The 24,434-nt window shown below is 46.3% G+C and overlaps 2 protein-coding genes across 3 annotated transcripts in view; both read left to right on the top strand.

Moving 5' to 3' along the window:
• The window catches only part of MIB2 (mindbomb E3 ubiquitin protein ligase 2), a 34,031-nt gene extending 28,774 nt beyond the window's left edge, over positions 1-5,257 (top strand). The window contains exons 16-18 of the mRNA XM_014943935.1: positions 1,273-1,457; positions 2,244-2,309; positions 4,040-5,257. Coding sequence (XP_014799421.1) covers positions 1,273-1,457; positions 2,244-2,309; positions 4,040-4,281 — 493 coding nt within the window. The 3' untranslated portion in view covers positions 4,282-5,257. The remainder of the gene's footprint in view (positions 1-1,272; positions 1,458-2,243; positions 2,310-4,039) is intronic.
• Positions 5,258-6,777: 1,520 nt separating this feature from the next.
• On the top strand, positions 6,778-24,319 carry MMP23B (matrix metallopeptidase 23B). 2 transcript variants are annotated; one of them, XM_014943925.1, is made up of 9 exons: positions 6,778-6,871; positions 13,112-13,447; positions 15,327-15,472; positions 18,247-18,386; positions 19,500-19,667; positions 21,187-21,351; positions 21,899-22,009; positions 23,086-23,212; positions 23,921-24,319. In XM_014943925.1, the coding sequence occupies exons 2-9, from the start codon at positions 13,271-13,273 to the stop codon at positions 24,093-24,095; spliced, it is 1,209 nt and encodes a 402-aa protein (XP_014799411.1). In that variant the 5' UTR covers positions 6,778-6,871; positions 13,112-13,270; the 3' UTR covers positions 24,096-24,319. The 2 variants fall into 2 exon arrangements, with proteins under 2 accessions (XP_014799411.1, XP_014799410.1); XM_014943924.1 differs by lacking the exon at positions 6,778-6,871 and having other exon boundaries at positions 12,779-13,447.
• Positions 24,320-24,434: the final 115 nt, after the last annotated feature.

Raw genomic sequence — 24,434 nt, 5'->3', positions numbered from 1 at the left:
TAAGGGTACATACTGCCATCTGGAAGAGTTGGGAAAAGCAGATTTATACTGCCTGGTGCAAACTCAGCCTCTTGACTTAGAGGGCCCTGAGACAGTGTGAGACGAGTGACTGCTGAAGCCAAGAGCAACTTCTTTCTTCCAGAGTGATTCTGGATTCTGTTTTACTTTCATTGGATTCTGCAGTTATAGACATTTAAAGTCTAAACAAAGAGAAAGAGCAAGAAAACTCTGCAGGATTTATTCCAGAGCTAGATAAATACTTGTTTTTCAACTGATAACAGAAATAGCTGAGAAAATGCCAAAGGGAGAGTAGCAAGTCAAAGATGGCTCTGTCTCAGGTTCTGAGACACATTTGTTTGGATTTTGACTTTGCAGACATGAAAGCAGGGTTGTGTTTGATCTGAGGGCACAGACCCAGAGTCGTGGTACTGCTGGAGGACTTGGGTGTGTGTCTGCAGAGCTGAGGCAGCCGCTGCAGAGCCCGTGCTGTGTACCACCAGGTCCTAAGGACACCAGGAGCCGTCAGGACAGGATCATTTGCTAAACCTTCTTAAGCTGCTTGATTAGTCTGACTGAAATTAGTAGGTCCGGAAGAGGAAGAGTATCAGGGATTCATACACATTTATAGCAAAGCTACTGCCACTTCGGTAAGAAACAAGAAAGCAGTTTCCTTCCAGAAACTTACTGACTTTGTATCCAAAGACCCAGAAGCACCCCTTTGCAGTGCTCCTGGTGGGCTGGGGGTTTCTTGGCAGTACTGAAGACAGTTGCTAGTAAATGACTATCCTTGTCCTTCTGTTCAGTCATTAGTCATTCCTGCAGTTTAGGTAGTAGGTCTAGCTAGCAGGAAAAGTAATAGATGGATTGGATGCTGAGGGTTTTGGATTGGAGGCTCATAACGTCAGGACAGAAATCTGAATCACAGACAACCACCCCGGGCTGGTTGAACAGGCAAATAGGGACTTCTAAAATAGCTTCTAAAAGCTGACTCCTCCCAGCAGGTGATTGTACTGTCAGTACCTTACTGTTGCCCTCCAAAAGAGCAGTTTCAGCTTGTGTAAATATTGGTCATCCCTGCTCTTTGTAGCTAGATCCAGTCAGAATTCCAGCTCCTAGGGGCTGAGTTGGTCCCACTGGGGCAATGAAGGTTCACAGGTTTATGCTACCTGAGCCTCTGCTGCTCGGTCGCCTGGGATCACTACATGTTATCTGGTTGCTGAAGAAGGACCTGGAGTATGTGGCTCAAATTTTATTACATGTTCATGGTTGCAGGGAACAGCAGGTTTCTTCAGACAGCTCAGTCGTCACCTGCAGCCTTCGCCGTGTCCACACCACCCCCAACACAATGACCAACCTTAGTGTCTCGAGCGTGGCAGTCCCCACAGAGTGCCTGGTCTGCTCAGAGCTGGCCTTGCTCATCCATTTCTTCCCATGCCAGCACAGTATTGTGTGTGAAGGTAAGTCCATTCTTGGGGTTTTTTTCCTTATTTTATAATTTTCCTTTCCTGTGCCACCACAGAGCTTCCCTAGCTGGGCTCTCGTAAATCACGCTCTGTTCAGACACAAAGCTATTGTGCTGTTTGTGTCCTGAAACAAGCCCAGCATGATTTCAGGACCAACATCTTATCTAAGATGTCCAAAGCTCTCTGTGAAAAGCAGAATATTCTGACTACCTGCTGATGAGGACCCCAGGCAGCTCTGCTTGTGCTTATGGATACTCCAGATAATTCAGAAGGAAAGCCAGATGTTTCAGTTCTAGCTGGCAGTGCTTTATCCATCAAAAAACCTCCTGAGAAGGATCTCCCTCTTCTCTGGCATTTGTTACTGGTTTGTGTTTCAGTTATTTAATGGCAGCCTGCTCAAACATGTCAGCAAGTTTGTTATCTCCCAAGGCACTCACAGCCTGACCATAGGGAATTTGGTGAGGACTCTGTGCCAGAGCTGCATCCTGTTCCCTCGGAGCAAAGGGCTGTTTCGATCCACAGTGCAGCAGTTCCAGTAGCACAGAGCATTGAGGCCTTAAAGGTGGTGTATTTGCTCCTGGCATAGGAGAGACTAAAGCAGGAGATCAGGATGTAGCTCAAAAAGAAGGTAGTGTCCTCATTTCTGTGCAGAAACAGTCTTTTAGTCATCCAGAGAGGTCTCTGGTTGCTCAAAGCTCGTGTTCTTGGGTCTGTCGTCTTCCTCTTGATTCTGGCATCATTAGACTCAATTGTAATCTCTTCTTGTCTCGTTCGTGGTAGAATGCTCCAGGAGGATGAAGAAGTGCATCAAATGTCAAGTGACAATAACCAAAAAACTGAAACAAGGTACGTTTGCTGTTCCTGCTGTTAATTCCTTGGGAAGGGTCCTGCACAGCATTAGTTTGAGCAGCATCGATGATTTTCGGTGAAATGAGCATAGGGAAGGGAGTTAATTTTGGTTTGTTTGGGATTTTTTTTGGGGGTGCCTGTTGCACTGACCACCTTTAGAGAGGAAAAGGCAGATCTCTCGGGTGTCATGGGCCAAGCTGAAGCTGCACAGACAGGACAGGAGGTTTGATGGAGCTCGTCCTGTGACCTGGCTTACCTTGTATATTGAAAGCAAGTATTGGGTTCTCCATGTGTCAGTCTAAGCATTTTCAGACAGTGATTTAACAAAGAAGATTTGCAAGAAAGGAAAGATGACGTCTTGTGAAAGCCTCGTTTCTCCCTTGGCTGAAATGGCAGAGTCTGTGCAGGGCTGGCATTAGCCAGCTATCCAGGAATCATTGAGCTGGATTCTTTTGATAAAGCTCTTTAGCCGAGTTTTAAACAGATTGTCTTCTGTCCCCATTACTCAGTGTCCAGAGTGGGCAATGTTATGGCCTATCAACAAGCCAGCAGCAGGTTTCCATTTGCCTTAGAGTTAATGCTGGTTGCCCACTGAAGCTTTTTCCATAGTGGTTCTGAGAGCTGATGTCTTTCTAGCTCAGATCAGTGTGCAAGTGCACATGGAAATGAATTCCCTGTCCTACTGCCCATGGCTTAGAATTGTGACCCCTTTGTTGGGGTCAGACTAGAGCCTTGTGACTTGATGCCTGGACAAAAGCAGAGGGGAACCAGAATCTGTGCTGTGATATTGGACATACACAGCTGGCAGAGACAGAAATCTTCTGTGGAACTCCATAATGCAAAAAATAGAAAGCTTACCTGACAGTAGGCAGGAGCATTTGTCTTTGTAACAAAATAATGATGAAGAGAATTCCAAATGAGACATTTGCCTGCAGATTTCTGCTGGAGGAGGAAAGTCAAGGTCTCCTGAGAATATCAGCAGGATTTCCCTATCAGTGATGTCTTCAGTGTTTCCCTTTAGCAAGCTCCCTGTCCCCAAACTTGCTTCACCTTTTTGCATTTGATATCACTTCTTGCACCACTGAAATGCAGCTGATTCCAGAATGTTGGGGAAAGGGGCATCTGTACTGAAGTGTAAAGTGACCTGATCGGAGATTGAGGAGCAGAAGATGAACAGTGGCTGAGTTAAGCTGAAACCAGAAGGAGTCTCTTTACCTAAGCTGGCTGTTGTCCAGGATTTGGGGTTCTTTCCATGTCACAGAGTTGACCAAATGGCTCTATTTGTGTAGCTTCATGTACACAAAAGTCAACATAAGTGAACAGGAGGTTGAGAGAAGATAGTAAGGATTCCCAGACTGGTGTGGCAGAACATCACAACCAGCTTTGAGTGTTTTCCACTTGAAGGTAGCAGCAGCATATTCCACAAGACCGAGGCAGGACGTATCAGACAACGTTTTATTCCCTTTAAAAAACCCAAATGGACAAACTTAGACAAAAACACAAACACACAAAAGCAGCCCAGCAACCCCATGGAGGAAAGCACCACTGGCCAGTCTGTAGAAAGCGTTATCTCAGGCATTTTATTTGAGGAATCCCTGGATTTCTCATTGAGGAGAGTTTAGTCTGCACTAATTGCTACTCCTGAGGGGCAGAGTCTTAATTGCAGAGCCCCTGCGTGGGGCAGGGCACAGCAGTGACTTAACTCTCCCTGCTCTCTGCCCCTGCAGACAGCACCGAGGTGGAGTGCAGCCCGAGCTCCGAGTCCACCGACCAGAGGAAGCTCATGGAGGAGCTGCAGAACCGCTACCGGCAGATGGAGGAGCGCATCACCTGCCCCATTTGCATCGATGACCAAATCAAACTGGTCTTCCAGTGCGGACACGGCTCGTGCCCAGACTGCAGCACAGCCCTTACTGTCTGCCCCATCTGCCGGCAGGCTATCCGGGAGAGGATCCAGATCTTTGTCTAAGGATACGCTCGCTTCCCTTCCCATTCCCACCTCCCTCCTTTACTTCCTTTTCATTTGCATTTTAGATGAGAAGCACTAGTCAGGCTGACAGTGTTTGGCTACCGGCAAAGCCATCCTGGAAAAGAGGGAAACAAAGGACTGGTGTGACTGGGGTGGAGGTGGAGTACACTAGGACAGTGTCCCGAGGCCGAGGAGTGGTGGCAGCCCCCTCGCCCTGTGCTGCTGATCCAGCAGGAGGACCTGAAGTAAAGAGCACTGACCCGTCTACTGAAAGTGAGAGACTTTTTCAGAGCAGAGGCAAATAGGCTTCCACGTGCAGATGTTTTCCACGGCGCCCAGCTCCAGTGACTGCACCACATCTGGGGCCCTGCAGCGTCGGGTTTGCAGCCTTGAGCTGCTGTGAGGGGAGATGCTGTCGGAGGATGTACCTTATCCCTTGGCAGGCCATGGCTAAGCATCTGCTTGCACTTCACGCCACGAGATTTGGGAGGAGATCAGTCACAGCAGCATCTCTCCCCAGCGCCTGTCAGCGGTAACGTCCCCAGACAGCACGATCTCTCCACTGGGACTCACGGGCTCAACGAGAACTGGGACTGACGGAGGCAAATCTGGATGTAAGGAGATCCTAAAGACAGAGTGTGTGCCTTAGAGATAAAGTAGTGAACACTGATTGGAGAAAATATGTTGTTACAACAAATATTTCTAACCTCTAAGTGACACTCTTCTTCCATTATTTTTCTTTTTTTTTTTTTTTTGGCACAACAGTGTGTTCAGAGACTCCTGAGCTTTCTATCCATAATGCCAAAGGCAGGTGTTAAATACTCCAATCAAAGTGTAAAGAAAATAAATATAGTAATAATTAAGACGTGAGAAAAAGGGATTTCATTTTTTGTTTCTTTGTTTTGCAGCAAAACTTAATAAAATAAAATATATATTTTCCTGAGCATTAAAATGAATGTACAAACAGTAGCTGAAATATGGATCCAGCTGTTGTTGTGTATTCTAACTGTCTGGCTGAAGAAATATTATCTGCTGAGTCCGTTGTGTAACGTGAGTGTTGGTGGAAGTGGCAGCCTGTAGGGCTGGTGTGCTGTGTGTGTGTGTGTGTGTGTGTGTACAGGTTTGCCTGTGTGCTGTGTATCTCTAATGACAGCGTTATACACAAGCATACTGTTTGTTACCTATTGCAAGCAATATTTAAAACAAACAAAAATACTGTGTTCCTCTACTATCTTTGTTCGTTAGCAAAGAAGTGGTGAATCTTTTACAGAAATTTTTAATTTTGTGGAATATATGGTAGTTACGGGAATATTTATTAATTCTTCATAATGCCTTGGTATTTGAGAAAGTCTTATGTCACAACCTCTGACTCCTGTAGATATTCTTTGTCAAAATATCCACTGGAGGCTGTTACAGTTTCAGTGGGTTTTTTTGAGCGATGAAAATGGATCAGATTTAACCCCTACGTTATTTGGTTGGGTTAGATTTAACACCCAAATAACATAAACTTGAATTTCAGAATTGGCTTTGGTAAAAACTGGGGGTGCAAATACTCATTTACTTATTTCCTAGAAGTTGATGTTAGTGTAAATTCCTTTGGAATAAACCAGACATTTCCCTGCAGTGTTTGCTGTGCTGTGGGAGGGCAGCAATAGAAAGGACCGTGCAAAGGCTGTTTTCCAAAAGTACAACACTGAACATTATTAATCTAGGAGCTGCTTTACCCACTATTTGGTGCAAGTTCTAGACTATGTATTACCCCAACCCCATGCTAAGCATTTTTTGAAATATTGTTCTTTCACAAGCCTCTACATCAAATCCCAGAGGAGTTTACTAAAGGTAAAACTGATGGGTGCTTTATTACGTGTGTTAAATGTGTTAATGTACGTGTGCTGGCACCTGGGGAGGAGGGGACAGGGGTGACAAACTCTTCAGTGTCTGTTGCATTATTCTCATCTCTTATGCCTAAGGTGTTGGTTTATTCAGGAAAAAACAACAGGGAGTATCTGCTTTATTTTTTTTATACTTTCTTTGGATACTAAATGAAGAGAGTGCATCCAAGACCGCAATCCAAGTGGTTATCTCCCTAAAGGAAAAAAAAAACTGTAGGAAGGCTGCAGCCTTCATCTTCCAAGCTATGCAGCTGTTGCAGAAAATGGAGGTTGATTTATTTTTTTTATTATTATTATTTTTTCCCCCTGGCTAGGGAAAAGAGATTTTGTAGGGAAAGAAGAGCTCCCCTTAATTTTAATTTTTTTTAAAAGGCAAGTTCCATTTCAAGATCCCCTGATCTTGTTTTCATAGCTGAGGTTCATTGTGTGGCCAAATTAGAGATGGAATTTTGCACGGCGTGATGTACCTGCTTCAGAGCTCCAGGAATGGTTTGTAAACGTGGCTTTTGGGTGGGGAGTATATTCTCTTCTGTCCCTGGGATTGCTTTTGAGGAGCCAGAGTTGAGCTGTTAAGCACCATTTTGACCCTTTCATTTTCCCAGTAAGAAGAAGGGAATCACACAACAGAGAAGGCACGAGACGGTCAGTGGAGCTGCAGGAAGAAGAGAGAAGGCAAAGCAGGTGCCCATGTGTCCCAGGTATGGTTTTTGGCAAACTTTGCCCCCCTGTGACAGACTCTGTAGGAGCCTGAGGCTTTGGATAAGTGAAAGAAGGTTCTGCTGGTTTAATTTTCCTGGTAAATGTTCTTGCGTGGAGGCCGGGATTGGGAGTGAACTTGTGTCCTCGCTGGGTGAAAGGGTTGGCTTTGCCTATTTGCTATTTTATCTGCTTCATGTGTAATCTGGCCCATGCTCTCAGCCTGCAAAAGAGTTTCTCTGCTCCAATCCAGGCTTGAACCTGAAGTCTGAGCAGAAAAAGATGGCTGTAGCAAGCAGGAAAAGAGCCAAGGGCTGTAACAGATCAGGAGCTGCATTAAATTTAGCTGGAGGTTATGAGAGAATAAAGGAGGGGACAAGGTGGGGAAGATGTTCCTCCCCTTTCTCCTTTAGCTACTGGTTGGTTTTCTTGCTGGTTATAGGAAAAACAAGGAGCTGAAGAGAGGAAAGATGTCGGAGCAGTGGGCAAACGCTCCTTTAAAGACAAATATTGTCATTAGTTAATGAGTGGGGATGGTGAGTGACTTTCTGCGTGGGGTTTGTTACTGGTTGGTCTCCCACAAACGAGACCAATGGGTCTTCTGCCAGAGCTGCTTGTTTTCATTGGGGCTTCTGCCATCTCCTGAAAAGCAGCTCTGTGCCTTGCAGCCACGTACAGCAGTGGCTTTGAAAGGGAAAGATCGGATCTTGTGCAGTCTTTCTGGTGGGAAACTTTAAATATAAGACATTTATATATTTAAATATAAGACAGCAGCTCATCTTACACTCAGAACTGGGGTTTCTAAAGCACGTCCTCTGGGAGTGTGGGCAGAACTCTGTGTGTGACAGCGTGAGACGGAGGGAGGAGAGAGAAGGGAGATCACTTGTTGAAAGGCAGAGTTAGGAAAAGACCCCATCTCTCCTTTGATTCTATTCCCACTGCTCCCAGGGTTTCAGGAGAACTGATCCATCCACAAATGGATTATTACTATAGCCCACCAAAAAGCAACGACGAAAATATCCACCCAGGGAAGCAATTCTTCCTCCCTTACGGACACACTTGAGTATCTGTATATTGAGAAAAATGTCTCCCTCCTTTAATTCCTGAAATTCTACCCGCTACGTGGCCGTGACTGGGTTGCTGAGCTTCTGACTGGGGTCAGGACCACGTCTCTTTGGTAACACAGGGTCAGGGCGGTGCAGGCCCTTCTATGTGCTGCAGCTCCAAATTGACAGTTAAGCAAAATATTCCGTTTTCTTTGCCAGCTGGAGCAAGCCCTTGTTTTCAGCTCATTTGCTATTCAGCAGACCATGGACTTTTCTAGGAACATCAGCAGATGCCGATCACGAGGGGCTGCATGACAGAAAGTGGGAGAACGCTTGGGGGTTAAAGAACATTCCTTATTCTCCCCCTCCCTGGGGAACGCTGCTCCCTGCTACAGCAGATCCAAGCCTTTTTAGTCCATGACCCACCGAAAAAGTACAAGTTTTAGCTGCCATTCCCACAGGAACCATGCAAGAATGTTGGGTTGTTGGTTTGGTTGTTTTTTTTTTTTTCCCCTCCAAGTTGCGAGATGAAGGGATAAATCTGTAAGTGCTGCTTTGTAAAATAAGAACTATATGAGGGTTTGCTAATTCTTTTCACATGGGCCACCGAGGAGCCAGTATGTGGTAAATCACATTCAGCTGTGGGTGCTCCCCCTCCCCAGCCTGTGGCCGGGCTTTGGACCGGTGCCCTGGAGATGAAACGCTGGTGCACATGCCTTGAGCCATCGGATGTTGGGTCCTTCTTCTTCCCCTGCCTTCCCCACCTCCATCCACAACTCCCAGTTCAGGAAAGGGGAAGCTTAATAGGAGCGGTTTGTTCCAATGCCAAGTAATAGGCACTTAATCCGTGAATAAATAAAGAGGGTTTGTGCGAGGTGAGATCCATTTCGGAGGGTGAGGCAGCTCCAGCTCCAGCACTGGTGGTTGTCCCCTGTGTGGTGCCTCTTGGCATGAGAATAGATACGTGGAAATAGATAGTTCTTGTGTCATCTTGGGTCCAGTGTGACTCCTGGGCTGGCACCAGGGCCAACTGTCCTCCTAAATGTGGTGAGTGCAGCAGAGGTAACCCGTTACAAATAGTGCTGGAAGTAACGTTTCACATTAACAGCGCTGGGAGTAATCCATAGAAGAGAGAAAGTATTTATTTTTGAGCTAAATCTTGCCCTGGGGAGCGTAGCCATGTGGTGTGCATTACACGGCAGCCCCACTTCAAACTGAACACTTCAGCAATCAGGACTGAAAAGAACAAAGCAAAGCTGAGGGGGTTTAACAAGGCAGGGGTGTTGTGCTGAGCGAGTGATCCAATCCTTTATGTTCTCTGGAGTCTCCAGTTGACCACTGTAGGTTTTATGGTTTGGATTTTTATTTTTCTTTTCATTCCCTTCTCGCAGCGGCTTTTTCCTGTGACATTAATTGCAGGCAGAGATCTCAGGATACACATCCCTGACTGTTTGCTTAGAAAATCAGAGCTCCCTACCAATGATATCCAGGTCCTGGTGGCTGCTGTTAACAGCACAAAGACAAAGCGGAGTCAGTTCTGTCCCCTGCCTCCCTTTCCTGCTCCCCGTTACACCAGATGGATTCCCTCAAAGTGTAATGTGTTCCATTGCTTTTAGACACTGTGCAGAAACCAAAGCCAGGAATGTTTTTTCTGTCCAAATATAGTCAGGATGACAGTTCCCCGCCTGTCGTCCAAACCAAATATCTGCACTCGACAACCCGAGACCTCTAAAATTCATCAGAACTCCAAAGTCACAGCAGCATCTCTTCTCTGCGCTCGTATAAAAGCCGCCGTTCAGGGGCTCAGGCAGAAAAAGGCACTGAGAATATTTTCAGCTGTTGGAAAAGAGGGAGATAAAACTTTAAAGTTCTGACTAAGTTCTTGCCCTTGGCACAGGCCAATGCTGGCTCCCAGAAAGGAGTCTGGGGAATTCTCCAAAGTGTCTGAAAGTGGCTTAAATTCTGACAAGTGCTGCAGATTTGAGGGCGCTGGTGGCTGCATTTGAGAGCCCTTATAGCACGCGTATCGCTTGGGAAAGCTGTGATGTTCTTAACCCAGGGCAGGGAACATGGATGAAATGTCAACAGATGTGCACTCTGGTCCTAATAATCCTTAAAATATCTACAGAAGAGAGCCGTGCTTGAAATTGAACCACCACAGTATTAAGGAACTAAGTGTAAACCTGAAATTTTGCTTTTTACCAGCAGCAGTGGTGAGGATTCTGACCAGAGGTTGTGCACCAAGGGATCCAGGTGCACGGTGACTTTATCAGAAGCATCATTAGCATGTGTAGCATTAGGTTCATGCATCTCCTTTAGCTCCACTGGTCTCATCTCTAAGTTCTGAATACCTCATCTGACTCTCATGGCCACAATAACTGAGGTTTGTCTTGGCCTTACTGCTGAGCTGGTTTCTGAGCAAATATTTGGCTTCAATTTTGAGTTTTGAAAGTGTTCTGCAGCCAGTGGTCTGAGAGAGCTGGATTCAGGCACGGAATTTCCATGCGGATGGGCACGGTGCATTCCCAGCATATGTTGGGGGAGCCAACGACATGCTTTCCAAGAAACCCTTCTCGCTCTCTGCTGATCCATCAAGGTGTAACCTGGTCGCTTACCTGGGCAGGGAAGCGGGACCCTCAATGTCAGAGAGGCCACAAATCATCTCTGCAGCTAAAGATGCCCATTCACCCAGCACAGGCAGCACAAGAAGATAAATGGCTGAATTACAGTATGGTCTCTGTCCCACTCAGAACACTCCAGTAACTCATGGAAAAAGCCTTGGCTGTGCTAGCCTTTGGTAGCTGCATGAATAAGCATTTGGAAACAATGAGGTCCTCGATAATATGCTTTTACTAAAGCTCTAGGTACTAAATTTTGGGGGTGGTGTCTGAGCTGAGGTGTATTTTACAAAAACCTTGACTCTCTTTACATTGAGACAAAATTCTTAGTTCCTTCAGGTGAAGTGGTTCTGCGGGTTCTCAATTTGTGCCTTAACCTCAGGTTCGTGTAGTCATCTTCAGAAACAGGAAGGCTCTAATGGGGGGCTTCAAAGCTTCCAGGTCCCTGCTCCTTCTGTGCTTGGCCTCAGGCAAGTCTTTCCTCCTGCACCACACGGCCTCAACCTGGAAAGTGAGGGCCTCAACCTGGAAAGTGAGGGCCTCAACCTGGAAAGTGAGGGCCTTCACCTCTAAAGTGAGTGTTTTAACCTGTAACGTGCGGATAACAGCCTGGCCCTGCCTTCGGAACCGCCGTGAGATGAAGCTCCGTGAGCGCCTGTGAGACGCTGAGATGCCCTGGCGAGAGCAGAGGGCCTGTGTAACACTGCCCTCTGAAGAAGTTGGAATCTTTTTCAAACACTGCTGACTCTGTGAAAGGCGGATGCGTTTGACGCTGTTACTCAGTTCTGTGACTGAAACTCAATGTTCTTCCAGCGCTGGGTTTGCTGGCAGTGTTTTTCTTTCGAGCCGGTATCGCTTTACTGGAGAAGACCTCTTGGCTGAAGTTTTAGAGCCCCGTTCCAAGGCAGGTTTTTACTTCAAGACTCCCTTCTCGGTCAGTCTTTCTGCAGATGTGTTTTCATCTGCTGACTGACAGTAACTCATCCAGAGGACTTGAGATGTGGTAGGTTTAGGAGTGTGTGGTTTCCAGTTCCTCACTTCACACCATGGTCTGCAGGTTAAACCACAGATGGAGGTGGGTTCCCACCACTCCCTAGAGCTCTGAGCAATGCACTTTCTCAGAGTTTTCACACACAAAGATGTTTCTTTCTGCCAACTCTGCTGCAGGGGAAGAGGTGTAGCTATCCCTAGAAAGGCATAGCTGAGCTGAGCCCATCTCTCAGACTGCTGCCCCTGACTGCTTTGGTCCAGAGGAGTGAGAGCCTTGGGCCCCTGCTTTCTGCTCTTTCTCCTCCTCCCAGTTCCAGCTTTCCTTGGTAATTCTATCCAGAACTTTCTTCCATGATACTCCTTATTCTGTCCTTCTCCTGATACCTGAACAACTGCTGCATTTTGTCCACTCTCCACCCAAAGCGTTATTTTTTTTCTCCAGGGGGAGCTTGGTGAAAATTGAAAAAGAAAATATTCATGAAATTGTAGACAGACTCATTGGTCATAGTTATTGTGACTTGTTTCCCAGCCAGCTTTACTCTGCAAATACATGAAACTTACAAAATGTCACAAGCTTGATTATGAACCAGGGGAAAAAAATTCAAATGAAACAATTTTTCATTCTTTAAAGTGCAGTAAGTTTCTGAAACCTTTCAAATGTTTCAGATATCCCCTAGGAATGTTTTATATTGGCTGGCAACAGAACTACCCCCTCCCTGCTGTTGCCTTGTGAAACGAGGAGGTTGCCCAGTTCCTTTTCCTCTGTCTGGTCGGAATTCTTTAGCTGAGGACATCCCAGAGCAGGAGCAGTGAGTGTCCAGTCCTCAGTGACCAGGCAGAAAAGCAGAGCTATTTCTGAAAACATGAGATTTTCTGAGTAAGCTTTTTAAAAAGTCCTGAATTGACTTCATGTCAGCAGCCTGGAGGTGCCTTAAAGATCTGAACAGCTGAAGACAAACCGACCACTTCTCCAAGTCAGTCATTCTGAGGTCCTCAAGCTGAGGTACCCAAAATCAGTATGATTCTGAAAATACTTCTCTTTCTCAGCACCATCACCCCTTACTGGGGAGCTCCCAAGGACACAAGCAGTTTGCAGGTCACTTGCCAAGTTTCGTGGGAGAGGGAGCTGATGTTTACTTTTATCTGAGTTTGTAAACTCCCTGAGCAGAACTTCCTGAGTGGAGAAGCCCTCCCTGCTCTCTCACAGCATCTCAGTTTTCATCCTGCTCCTGCAGGCAGCCCCTGACAAATGACAGCTCTTCCAGCCATCAGCATCCCCTAATGAAACATTCCAGGGGCGTGATGCTGGCTCCTGGAATCCTTTTTCTTGCCCCCTCCCCTGATTTGTTTTCATGACGTAGAGCTGGCAACTGCAGATTTGTCCTCTCTTGATTATATACAGTTAAAGAAAAGGGTTCCTGTCCATCCCAGCTTGTTTCACTTTGCTGCTTTTCCTCCTCCAGCCCGACTTCCAGCTGCAGTAACACGATACACTTGGCAGAGGCCGAGAGAATCTTTGGCACATTGGAAAGAGGCTTAATGTAAAGTCTACATTTTTTTTATTTTTTTTTTTTTAATTTTTATTTAGGGCTTTTTGAAACTCTAGTGATTCTGCACAGCTCTGGCAGTCACTGCAGGGCTGCTCACAAACGCTCCAAACACAACTGTGAGCAAAAGGATTAGCGGTGCCTTCTGTGAAGAGGATGGTTTAGTATCTGTCACATCTCCCTCTAAAAAAATATTAACGATGGACGTGGATCGAGTGGAACAACTTTCTGAAGACAGAAGGAAGAGCCTCCTCTCAGCTGACAAGAGAAAGAGCAATGGCTGGAGAACTGTTGTGGGATTTTTGTGTGTATTCCCCGTGGCGGCTTTGCTGGCGGTTGTGGGGGATCCAGCTGGAGCTGCAGTTCAGAAGAGCCAGGTAGGGGAAAGGAGGTGATTCTCAAATGCTTGGAGGGGGGAGTGGGGACATCAAATATTTGTGCATGTCTATTCGTTTGAGAAGGTGGATAAATTGATACAGCAATCTAAACAATTTGTAACTAACTGTTAAGGCAACAAGATCTGTTTGAGTCCCTTTTTACAAAGGATCCTAAAAGGTAATTATGCGTCCAGTAGAATCAGCTCATTAGAGGTGTGTGTGCAGCTTGTAGACGACCCAAGAGGGAATGCATAAAAGATTTGGGTGGTTTTCCCTCGGAGCTTTGGGCTATTCTTCCCAGCCTGGTGTGATGTGGCAGGAGTATATTCTGGTTTCTGTAGCAGCTGAGCTTTCCTGGGAATTCCAGAGTCAATCTGGAATTCAGTCAGTACTCAGACAATCAGTCTGTGCAAGATCTAAACTGGGAGTTAACCCTGGACCTACAGAAACAATCAGCTGATAATAATTCTCTTTTTTCTTAGGGTCCCTCCATTAACAAGCTGTGCTGGGATGGACTGGTGAGGGGGAGCTGTAGTAGGGCTCTGGGAGTCTCAGAAGCTGATCTTAATTTTTGCTTTTATAGCTTAATTTTATAAAAACCCCATCTTCTCCAAGTGCTGGCATCCTCTCCTGCTGTTTGTGTTTACAAAGATCCAGGCAATAGCTTAACCCCTTGTTTGCCTGATGTGCTGAGTTCAAAGTGTGAGCTGAGCAGGAAGGAAGACAAAAAGACTGTCCTTCTAGGAAAGAAAGATGCTGAGATTAGAAGACACTAGAAGCTATTTTGGTCCACAGATGGAGCAAAGGAGACCGGTTTCCTATTAGAACTGAGTCCCTCACCTTTACCAGTCAGGGCTGGCTGTAGTCAGGAGGAGAAGCTGGTGATTTGGGCAGTATCTGGCAGCTGTCGCCAGGGAGATGGTATTTTGACTCTCGGAGCCTCAGCTCTTTCATAAGTAAAATTAAAGACAGCACTTGCTTTCTGTAGAGTGTGCTGTGAGGCTGAACAAACTCCTGCTGGTGCCGCCATAAACGTCACTTGGTGATTGTCTTGATGCCTCTGGAGCAAAGATGATCCAATAATATTCAGTGTCTTAGTCCTGAAAAGGGGAGGCAGAGTGGGTAGAATTCTAGTGCAGTGTATTGGATCCCATTCTTTCACCTCCATTGCTCAAGGACTAAAAGGCTTTTATAATTTGGGTCAGACCTGTCACCAGATTTGATGTGTTTTACTGTATGATGGCATTAAATGTGCCAGTGCTCATTTTCCAGTGCTCCTATTTACTTTGAAGGCATTTCAGATTTTCAGATCCAGGATGCAGCTTTATAAAGAGCTCTCTGCACAAAGGGATGCCTGTTTTACTCATTTGTGCAGCATTTCATTTCTTCTGTGGTGAGGCTGGAGAGCAAGAGCAAAGCGAAAAGGAAATGAAAACTTTCCAGGAAGAGCTGCAGCACTCACTGGGGCCAGAAACCTGCTGAGGCCTCATTTCTCCATCTGTGCCACGCTCCAGGAGGGGAGCAGAGAGGCTGCAGTGCCCTACTCTGGAATTACGCAGCAGCTCAAGGGAGCCTGCAGCACTCCAGCCTTGAGGAATGCTGCTCCCTTCCTTTCCTGGCACATCTGAGCTATGGCATGTCCCAACAGCCCCTCACTTTCTAGCCCCTCTTTGCCTCTGCCTTGCTTTTGTTCAGCACACTCACAACATTCATACTCTGCAAAGCCCTGACCCACTGATGCACGAGTCTTGTCTCCTGGGCACCCAGGATGGAGTACCAGTGGTGCTCCCCAGCTTCCAGCAGTTTTTATTTTCCACTGTTCAATCCTCCAGTCTCTCCCGTCTCTTTCAACCTCCTATTTTTTTTTCTTTTTTTTAAGGAAGATGCCACATCACCTGGTCTCCATGGAGGGAGCTCCTCTGCTTTGCCCAGTCCAGCTTTCCCACCTCGGCCCCCAGCGCGGAGAAGACGATACACCATCACACCAGGGCACTTGAAATGGGACCACTTCAACTTGACATACAAGTATGGACTTGCACTGGCTGTAAGAGTTGGCATTTTCTAAGTGACACGGGGGTCTGAGTCTTTCCTGCTGTGGATATAGATACTAACCATATCAATATTGCTGATCCATCGCTAGTGAATGGGCAGCTGCTAAAGCCACTCTAAAATAGGAAGTATTTCTACAAATGCAGCTCAGGTGAAGCATCGTCGCTGCTTCAGAAGCTGGTAGCCCTTATGGCTGCTGCCTGTAGTAAAACTGATGGGCAGCTGCTAAAGCCACTCTAAAATAGGAAGTATTTCTACAAATGCAGCTCAGGTGAAGCATCGTCGCTGCATTAGGAGCTGGTAGCCCCTATGGCTGCTGCCTGCTGATCAGGGGCAGGTTCAGGCTGCCCAGAATGAGGGACTTCCCTCAGAAGGTAGGGAATTGAATACTACCTCTGTCACCCTGGTGTTTTGAAGAGAGCTCCCTGTGAACCTAAACCATCACCGAGAGCAACCGCTGTTGAAAGGTTCTGTGGTTTCAGGAGGACCCGAGAGCAACCGCTGTTGAAAGGTTCTGTGATTTCAGGAGGGCTGTGTTGGTGCTGAGTGCCTTGAGGAGTCTCTTTCTCCCTGTTGTCCTCAGGAAAGGATGCCAGCTCTTAGATGACTAAATAACATACAATGAAAAGCCCTTGGCAATTCTAGGGTGAGTGGATGTTAACCCTAATATTATCAGACATTTCTGCCAAGGCCTAGTGGCTGCCCAGATGACTGATTTCCAACTGGGTTCCCCACTGCTCAGGACCAGCAGCGTTTCAGCAGCACCACAGAGCTGTGGAGTGGTTGGGTTTTGATATGATGGAGCAGTATCAGTCCTGTTTGGCATTTAGCCTGGGAGCTGCTCTCTCCCTTCCTTTAGCAGTGGCTGAACAGCCCTTAAAACTGTCCAGTGTGATCCTGAAAAGATGCTTTTTCTCTCTGGGAAAATATTCATGGCATTGTTGAGCGGTTTTCAGGAGAATTTGCATGAGTTCAGGCAGAAAAAGGTTCAGGGAATCCCCTTGGAAACAGTTTCCTGAGACAAGCACTGACATGTACCCTCAGACTGTCTCAGCAAATCTCAGAGTGAAGAAAGAAAAGCCTGTTGTTCACTCCTGGCTGAGAGTCTGCACCTTCCTGGAGACACAGGAGCCAAATTTCGTTTTTTTTCAACATGTTATGTGATTACAAAGGTCCTTCTCATGTGGCTGCTGACTCCAGCCACTCCTGGCTTTAAAGTGCAGAGCAAGCCCCAAACCTGACCTCTCAAGAGCGCTGCAGTCACGGTGTCTTAAACCACAGTGGCTGGGTTTCTGAAAACGTTTAAAAGTGGCCTCTGGCAGCAGCAACGTGTGTTGGAGCCTTTTCTTGGGGTGAGGACATCATGATGGAGCTGTGAGGGTCTCTCTCCCACTCTGGCTCTGGAAAGCTGGCCAGACTGTGGCTGTAACGGGTGGTAGAGCTTTCTGTCCCCAGTAAAGGGGAGAGGAAAAGATTCTGAGCTGCTTGCAGTGGGGTGGGCAGGTGGTCAGCAGCAGTTGTGTTCCTCTGAGAGTTCCTCTCAGTTGTGTTCCTCTGTTCCTCTAAGCCCTTTCTTCTCCCCAGGGGCAGGAGGGGAGAGTATCTCAAGGATAAGAGCATCTCAGGAAGATCATTTGTGAGGTGTGGCTGATGCTGCAGTCCCCTCTGGTCTCTAGGGAGCTGTTACACCCCACTTACACCAGAGTCTCACCACGACTGTCACTGGCTGTACTCTCTGTGTGCGGTGGTGGGTACGGGGTGACCGCCCGGTGGACAGCAGGGGGTGGTTCTACCCCTAAGCCCAGATGAAGAATGAGAGGGTGGCACGAACCTGGCCCCTTCACACGGAGCAGAGAACATCTCCCTCCCCTTACGCCCATCCCAAACAGGCAAAGCCTTGTGACAGTCTTAATTGTCCAGGTGTACACTGATTAACAGCCTGGCTTGATACGAAACCTTCTGCTCCCTTTAGGATGTGCTGGGACGAAGGGAGAACATAAAGAGCGTAGCTAAAACACAGCCAGAGGGGATAGCAGAATATACACAGCTTTTCCCAATTGCTACACTTGAGGCAATTCCCTGAATGCAGATCTTCTTTTGGGACAAGGTAAGTTTCTAGGAGCCATCTCTACGTTTCTGTGGTACGAACAGGGGTCCTGCCATCCCCTCCCAGGAGTTTTCTAACAGCTCAGCTCCATCTCTACCTGTGGCCTCAGGAAAAAAACCTCTCTTGAGCCTCTCTCCCAAGCGATGAGATATTTTTTTCAAAGGAAATAATTTATTTTACTGTCAAGCCTTTGACATTCTTTGGAACTCTCTTTCAAAAGTTCTGCCTGAGAGTATCCTCATTCAGCCTGTGCACACACGTTGTAGCCTGAGTGTTAGGAACTGGTTTCTTCTTCCAGCAGCACCACACAACAGACTGGGAGGTGTTGGGATAAAAATAGTTTTCCAAGAGAACCTTGTCTAAAATGAGGTGCTTGAGGAGGGACAAAAGCTGTAGAACGTGTGATTGTGAAGAATATCAGTAATATATTAGTAATAATCAGTAATATATTAGTAATAATCAGTAATATATGAGTCCCTGTGGGGGCTTTATTAAATATTCTTAATATCCAGTTCAAGCTAGTCCCGTTTTGAACCTACTAGAGCGAATGGAAGGAGACTTGACTGATGCAGCCTTGAGAGCCTTCAGCTCATGTTCGGGAAGGGGAGAGCAGTTTTCCTGACGTTGTTTTGTGTCCCTGCAGGATCCTCTCCTTCCCAAGGAACCTCATAAGTGCCAGGGACACGCGCCGGGGGCTGGCGGCCGCCTTCCGCATGTGGAGTGAGGTTTCACCCTTCAGCTTCAGGGAGGTGCCGCGCCACGTCCCCAGCGACCTCAAAATAGGTAAGAGCACACCAGGAGTTTGGAGACAGGAGAGAGTCTCTTGCCTTTAGTCTGGGAGAAAAACTAGTTTTAGTTGCTCTAAGATGTTAATATCATCATTAACACTTTGTGTGTATCTTGCAGTCGGGAAGCTTTAGGTATTTGACAAGAATTAACCCTCAAAACCTGCCACTGGGATGGGGTTATCTCTATTCAGCAGCTGGGGAAACTGGATATTGAAGGGTGATGTGACATATCCAAAGAGCAGGTGACAGATTCCAGCTTGTTCATGGGTTTAGTCTCTCTCCTTGGTGGTTGAGGCACCATCTTTCCTCTGTCCTCTCTCCTCCCCTTCCCTCTGCCCCGGTGTCACTGCCCAGTCCTTGCTTCCCCAGCTCCTCAGGCCTAGAAGAACGTCAGCGCCGAGGCGTTATCTGCTCAGTCTCAACTCCAGATGCAAATTCTTCCTGGGATTTATGGTCTGTGTGAAATAAGCATTTCCTGTGCAGATGGCAGCAGCACTGAGATAAGCAGCAGATTTACCCTCGTTTCGCAACACGCTCTTTGCTCTCCTGATGCTACAAACAAGCACATGATGCTCCATCCCAGGGGCCTGTCCTGCTGCCACGTGTGGGCTCCCCGTTTCCAGGGGATGTGGTGATGCTGCTGGGATGGAGCAAAAAGACAGCACGCAGCTATGACTAAGGCTCTTTATTTAGGTTTAAAATGGAGCAATGACATCCTGGGGTTACCATCTCACTGTTCAGCTTCTCTCTCTCAGAAAACCAAAGAGTTTCCACGTGATGTTGCTGATTCTTTCTGGAAATAGACTCTTTTGTGTCTTTTTTTTTTTTAAACAGCTGTAGATCTGTGTCACCACGGGCTGAGCATAGTTTGTATCACAGAACCATCATTCCTGACAAGAGCTTTCCATTTATTTTTCCTTTTGTGGCTCTGTAGGTTGGAAACCGTGGGATACCATACCAGTTGTTTTTTTTAGCTCTGTAGGTTGGAAACCGTGGGATACCATACCAGATTTTTTTTTTTTCAGTAAACCACAAGTTTAGAGATGTCCATGTCCTGGACGGGCTTTCCCTGCCAGACACGCTACATCTGCTGCTTTTTTTTGCACAGGCTTCTACTCCATCAATCACACAGACTGCCTGGAGTCACTCATCCACCACTGCTTTGATGGAACAACGGGGGAACTTGCCCACGCCTTCTTCCCACCCAACGGGGAAATCCATTTTGACGACCACGAGTACTGGATTTTGGGGAACACCCGCTTCAGCTGGAAAAAAGGTAACACGGGTCTCAGGGAGCATGTAGTTAGTGCCTGTGGGGTTTAGATTTCAGGTCTTGCTCTGGGATTTAGCGAGTGGGGGAAGGAGAACACAGAAACAGGTGTGATTTGCTGTAGTTTTGGAAGTTGCTGGTTTTGCTGTCAAGTGACTGAACTGCTGTGAGGGACCATGGTTTCATTCTGGATAGCTCAGTGGAATTACTGGATAGCTCAGTGGAATTACTGGAGAGCTCAGCCATACGCTCAGTAGTTACATCTGGCTCCTGCCCAGGCAGGTGCATCCCTAAGAAGGGCCGAGTTATATCACCTCTGCTTGCTGATGGGTTTACATTTCAGTTTTCCTGGGCTTGTAGTCATTTTGGGGAATTTGGGGGCACCTACAAACATCTGTATTACTTAAAGCTTGGTGGTTTTGCTTTCTTGATATTTTTTTTTTTTTAAATAATATCAAAACTTAACTTTAATTTAAAAGCAGATGATCCCTGGCTAACTAGCACATTCAGTTTGCATTATATGACCAACTTGGTACTTTTTTTGAAAGTAAGATATTCTGCCTTTCACTAAATAAAAAGAGAGGAGATTTTAGGTGAGAGAGAGAGGGACACCTCCAATCCTTGTTTTCCAAAGCACAGCAACAGATCAGATCTAGGGACAAAGACCTAGGAGGGATGATTTTTGTTTTAAGAAAAGAAGGGATCAGATTATATTGTGTAAAATACTTAGCTTTGAAAAGGTGCCCTTTCTCCATCCAAGTTGTGAAGCCTGCACAGAGCTGACTCTATCAAATTGCAGTGTGTCAGGGACAGTGAAAATCAGAGCGTTTGTCCAGTAACAAACCTGTGCCTTGAAGTTCCAGAGTTATCAGGGAGCAACATGTTCTCCCAGCCTGTGTTTTTCTGCAGGCAGCTGTTGAAACAAGGGGTGCAAGGAACCCCTCACATGCTTTCTTGGATTTAACACAGGAATGTGAGGTTGTTGTGGCCTGTAATTGTGCAAGCTACCGAGATAGGTGTCGTAATCACAGCTCTTGTGACTCATCCTTCAATTAAAATCCATCTCTGCTGGACACAGGCTTCAAGATGCTACTGAGAAATTCCAGTTTGGCCTGTGGACTGTAGGGGATGCAGGGATCAATTGGAGGCTCTTCCCGACTGGAATATTCCAGCTAATTCCAGTGAGCAATCTCAGTCCCAACAGCCCTTTCCAGCTCAGGGCTGGGGGAGCAGAGTTAGTGGAAAGCTGAGGGAGTAGCACCCAGGGCACGTACCTTCATTGCAAACTCTGCTCTCTGTCCTGCTGCTGGAAATTAGAAGCACATGACAATAATTGGCTCATCTATTTGCAGTTCAGAGAGGATGAAACCGGGGTGATCTTTGATAAGACTTCATCTATTTGCAGTTCAGAGAGGATGAAACTGGGCCGATCTTTGATAAGACTGGTCCCCTCCTAGTTTTACACCAGGAATTAACAATTGTTCTTCCCCACCTGATGCCAGCTGCTTTCCTGTTTCTCTCCCAGGTGTCTGGCTGACGGATCTGGTACACGTGGCAGCTCACGAGATAGGCCATGCCTTGGGCCTCATGCACTCCCTCAACCCCAACGCCCTCATGCACATCAACGCCACCCTGACTGGGAAAAAGACCATCTCCCAGGATGAAGTGTGGGGGATTCACAGGCTTTACGGTGAGGAATTCACAGGCTTTACGGTGAGGAAGGGCAGGGGTTGTGCTCTGGGCTCCCCCTCATAAAGAACTTCTGCCTGAAGTGTCAGTTTGGATCCTGTGGAGCTCTCGGGGTGTTAGACCCTCACCATTTGACAGGCTGAGGCTGTACAGCAGTGAGCAGGAGGTATTTTACTCCTTTTTTTGCCAAGTAGAGCTAAAAGGAGGTGTAGTGCTTTCTGTTTCCAGCACTACCAGCTTCAAAAGTGATAGACAGGAGGCTGGAAATCTTCCAGACATCGTGCTCCCACCTCCCCTTCTCATACAAGAATAAAAGGTTAATTTTAGCTGTGGAGAGCCCTGAGTTACATTTGTACATTTGCAAGCATTAGGCGCACAAAGGGAAAGGCAGAGCTCCCATGGAAAGGCAAGGGGGAAGGCAGCAGTGGTTAATTACTCTTTTGGGTGGACTCAGATTAATACAAGATGACAAAACATTACCTAGTGTAGGACTTAGATGATCTGATTCTACCCCCATCCCTCTAATGCCTTGTCTCCTCCTGTTTCAGGCTGCAAAGACAGATTATTCATGTGCCCGTCCTGGGCACAGAAAGGCTTCTGTGAGAAACGCAGGAAGCTGATGAAAAAGCACTGTCCATCCACCTGTGACTTCTGCTACGGTACCAGCACTGCTCCTGGGGCTCTCGGGGGGGTTTGCACAGAAGGAGGAGGTAAAAATTAATGGGTGTTTGCTGCAGGAGCAGTCAGGATCTTAATCCCTGAGGATGTGAGTGACTGTCCCCATCCAGCTCTAAGGAGAAGCCTAGAGATGGCCTCTTACATATTTGAGCCAAGATAAAGGCTTAGAAATAGGAAGTGACTGTCCCCATCCAGCTCTAAGGAGAAGCAGAACAGAGATGGCCTCTTATACATTTGAGCCAAGATAAAGGCTTGGAAATAGGAAACAGCTTTTTTATGTTTAAACATTTGTGGACTGGAACATTAAACTGTCCCATTCGTCTCTAAACTCAACCAATAATAGGGTGTTTCTGAGAACACAATGCTCCCTGCACTCAGGCTGCTTCCCTTTTGGGCCCAGCTGAGGAAGGGAGATGCTGTTGTGTGAGATTCAGAGACCAGAGCTGCAGCGCGGTTCCTCAGGCAGTGATGGGACATAAACAAGACAAATGACATCTCAGGCACAGCTGGACTTGAGCTGCTCAGCAGAAAAGGAGATAAAGTATGTTAATCACCTTAATCTAGTCACTCAGTTTTATGGATCCAGATCAGGGACTAATGCAGGATCAGGTCCAGTTCCTGCAGCTGTGGATCTAAGCTTTGGATAAATACCTACCAACCCTAAGAAGATGTACTCTACAACTAGTGCCTCTCTCTCCAGTACACAGGTATTTTTTTAGACCAGATTAAGGCAAAGATGCAGTCAGATAATCACAAGCCCATATATTCTAAGAGACTGTTCATACACTGAACATATGCTCTTCCATAGATCTGAAACGGGCAAGTTGATTTTTATCCACCTCTATCAGTTTATTACATGCTACAAAATCGTTACCTTTGCACATGAATGATGTTATTTGTCCATCCTAGAACTGCACAGGAGGAGGCATTTTTAAATTAACACTTCTGAGGCTTCTTAGGTGATAATGTAATTCCGTGAAAGTGTTTTGGAATGGCTAAAGGGTGACAATGAGCTATACTAACTCTGCCATTTCTTTCTCTCACCTCTGGTGGACAGAATTCCCCTTTCCAACAGTCCCCCCTACTCTGCCCCCGCCGAGGACGAAAACCAAGACTGTTTCTGAAGGCAGGAACGTCACCTTCCGCTGTGGACAGAAGATCATCCATAAAAAAGGCAAAGTTTAGTAAGTGCTCTACCATTTATTCCAGTCCCTTAGGAGACTTTGCAGCTCACATACCAAAAAGGACGAGGAAATATGACAGAAAAGCATAAATGAGAAAGCAGTTTATCTTCTGGGACACGTCACGGTCTCATTTGGCCCCCGAGCAGGAAGGGGGGTGGCTGGTTCCCTGTGGAAGGGGAGTGGGAAAATGCTGTTCATAACACTGAAAGCATTTAGTCTGAAAGCAGGGCTATGGGAGATGAGCAAGCTGGGCTGAAAAAGGATAAAATCAATTCACAGATACAACACAAAAGTAATTCTTATCATCAAGTCAAACTCCCTGGCCCATATTCTACCAAAAACTAGTCTTAAATTTGCCCTTTCAATTATTAGTTTGTTAGCTTTGACTATTGTAAAGGAGTGTCATTCCTGGATGTGTCTAAAATTGGGAGATGTGCCCAAGTCCATGGGTTAGTTTAGACTGAGGACCCAAATTCCCATCAACTTTCAATAAGTTCAAGCTCCAAAATGACTGGACAGTGCCCCTTGTAAGTGCCATCCTCTACCTGAAATAGAGTTAACAAATGATGGTTAAGTTTTGAGTCCCATCTGTGGGACACCTCCTCAAGCAAAACTTACCAGGAGAAAGAAGAACCACCACTAACACATATTGAATCGTACTGGACACTTCGTAGTTTAATTTCTATTATTTTTTTTTTCTTATGACAGCTGGTATAAAGATAAGGAGCTTCTGGAATACTCATATCCAGGGTATTTATCCTTAAATGAAGATCACATGAGCATCATTGCAAATGCAATTAATGAAGGAACTTACACTTGTATAGTAAAGAAGAAAGAAAGAATCTTGACTACTTATTCCTGGCGAATCAGACTGAAGCACTAACGAGGGCCCTGGAATAAGCACTTCAATTACTGCTAGTTCTGTTTCAAATTGTTTCTTTGGCATTTTATATTTAATCTCCAGTAGAGCAATGGAACTTCTGAAGCTGCTGCTTCCATACCTTGGCCAAAAGAGACTCTGAGACTTGATTACTGGAATGTAAAACTTTTCCAAATTAGTTTTAATGATAAAGAATTTATCAAATATGTGCTGTACAGAGAATTAAATGGTTTTTTTTATAAAAAAAAAGTGTCAGGTGTTGCGGTTAGACTATGTGGATCGCTATGGACTGCTGAAAAGCATGAACATAACTCATCATCAAACAAAGGGATGAAGAGCCTG

Source organism: Calidris pugnax, unplaced genomic scaffold (genome assembly GCF_001431845.1).
Source record: "Calidris pugnax isolate Ruff unplaced genomic scaffold, ASM143184v1 scaffold129, whole genome shotgun sequence".
Taxonomy (NCBI): Eukaryota; Metazoa; Chordata; class Aves; order Charadriiformes; family Scolopacidae; genus Calidris; species Calidris pugnax.
This window is presented reverse-complemented; position numbering and strand designations above follow the sequence as displayed.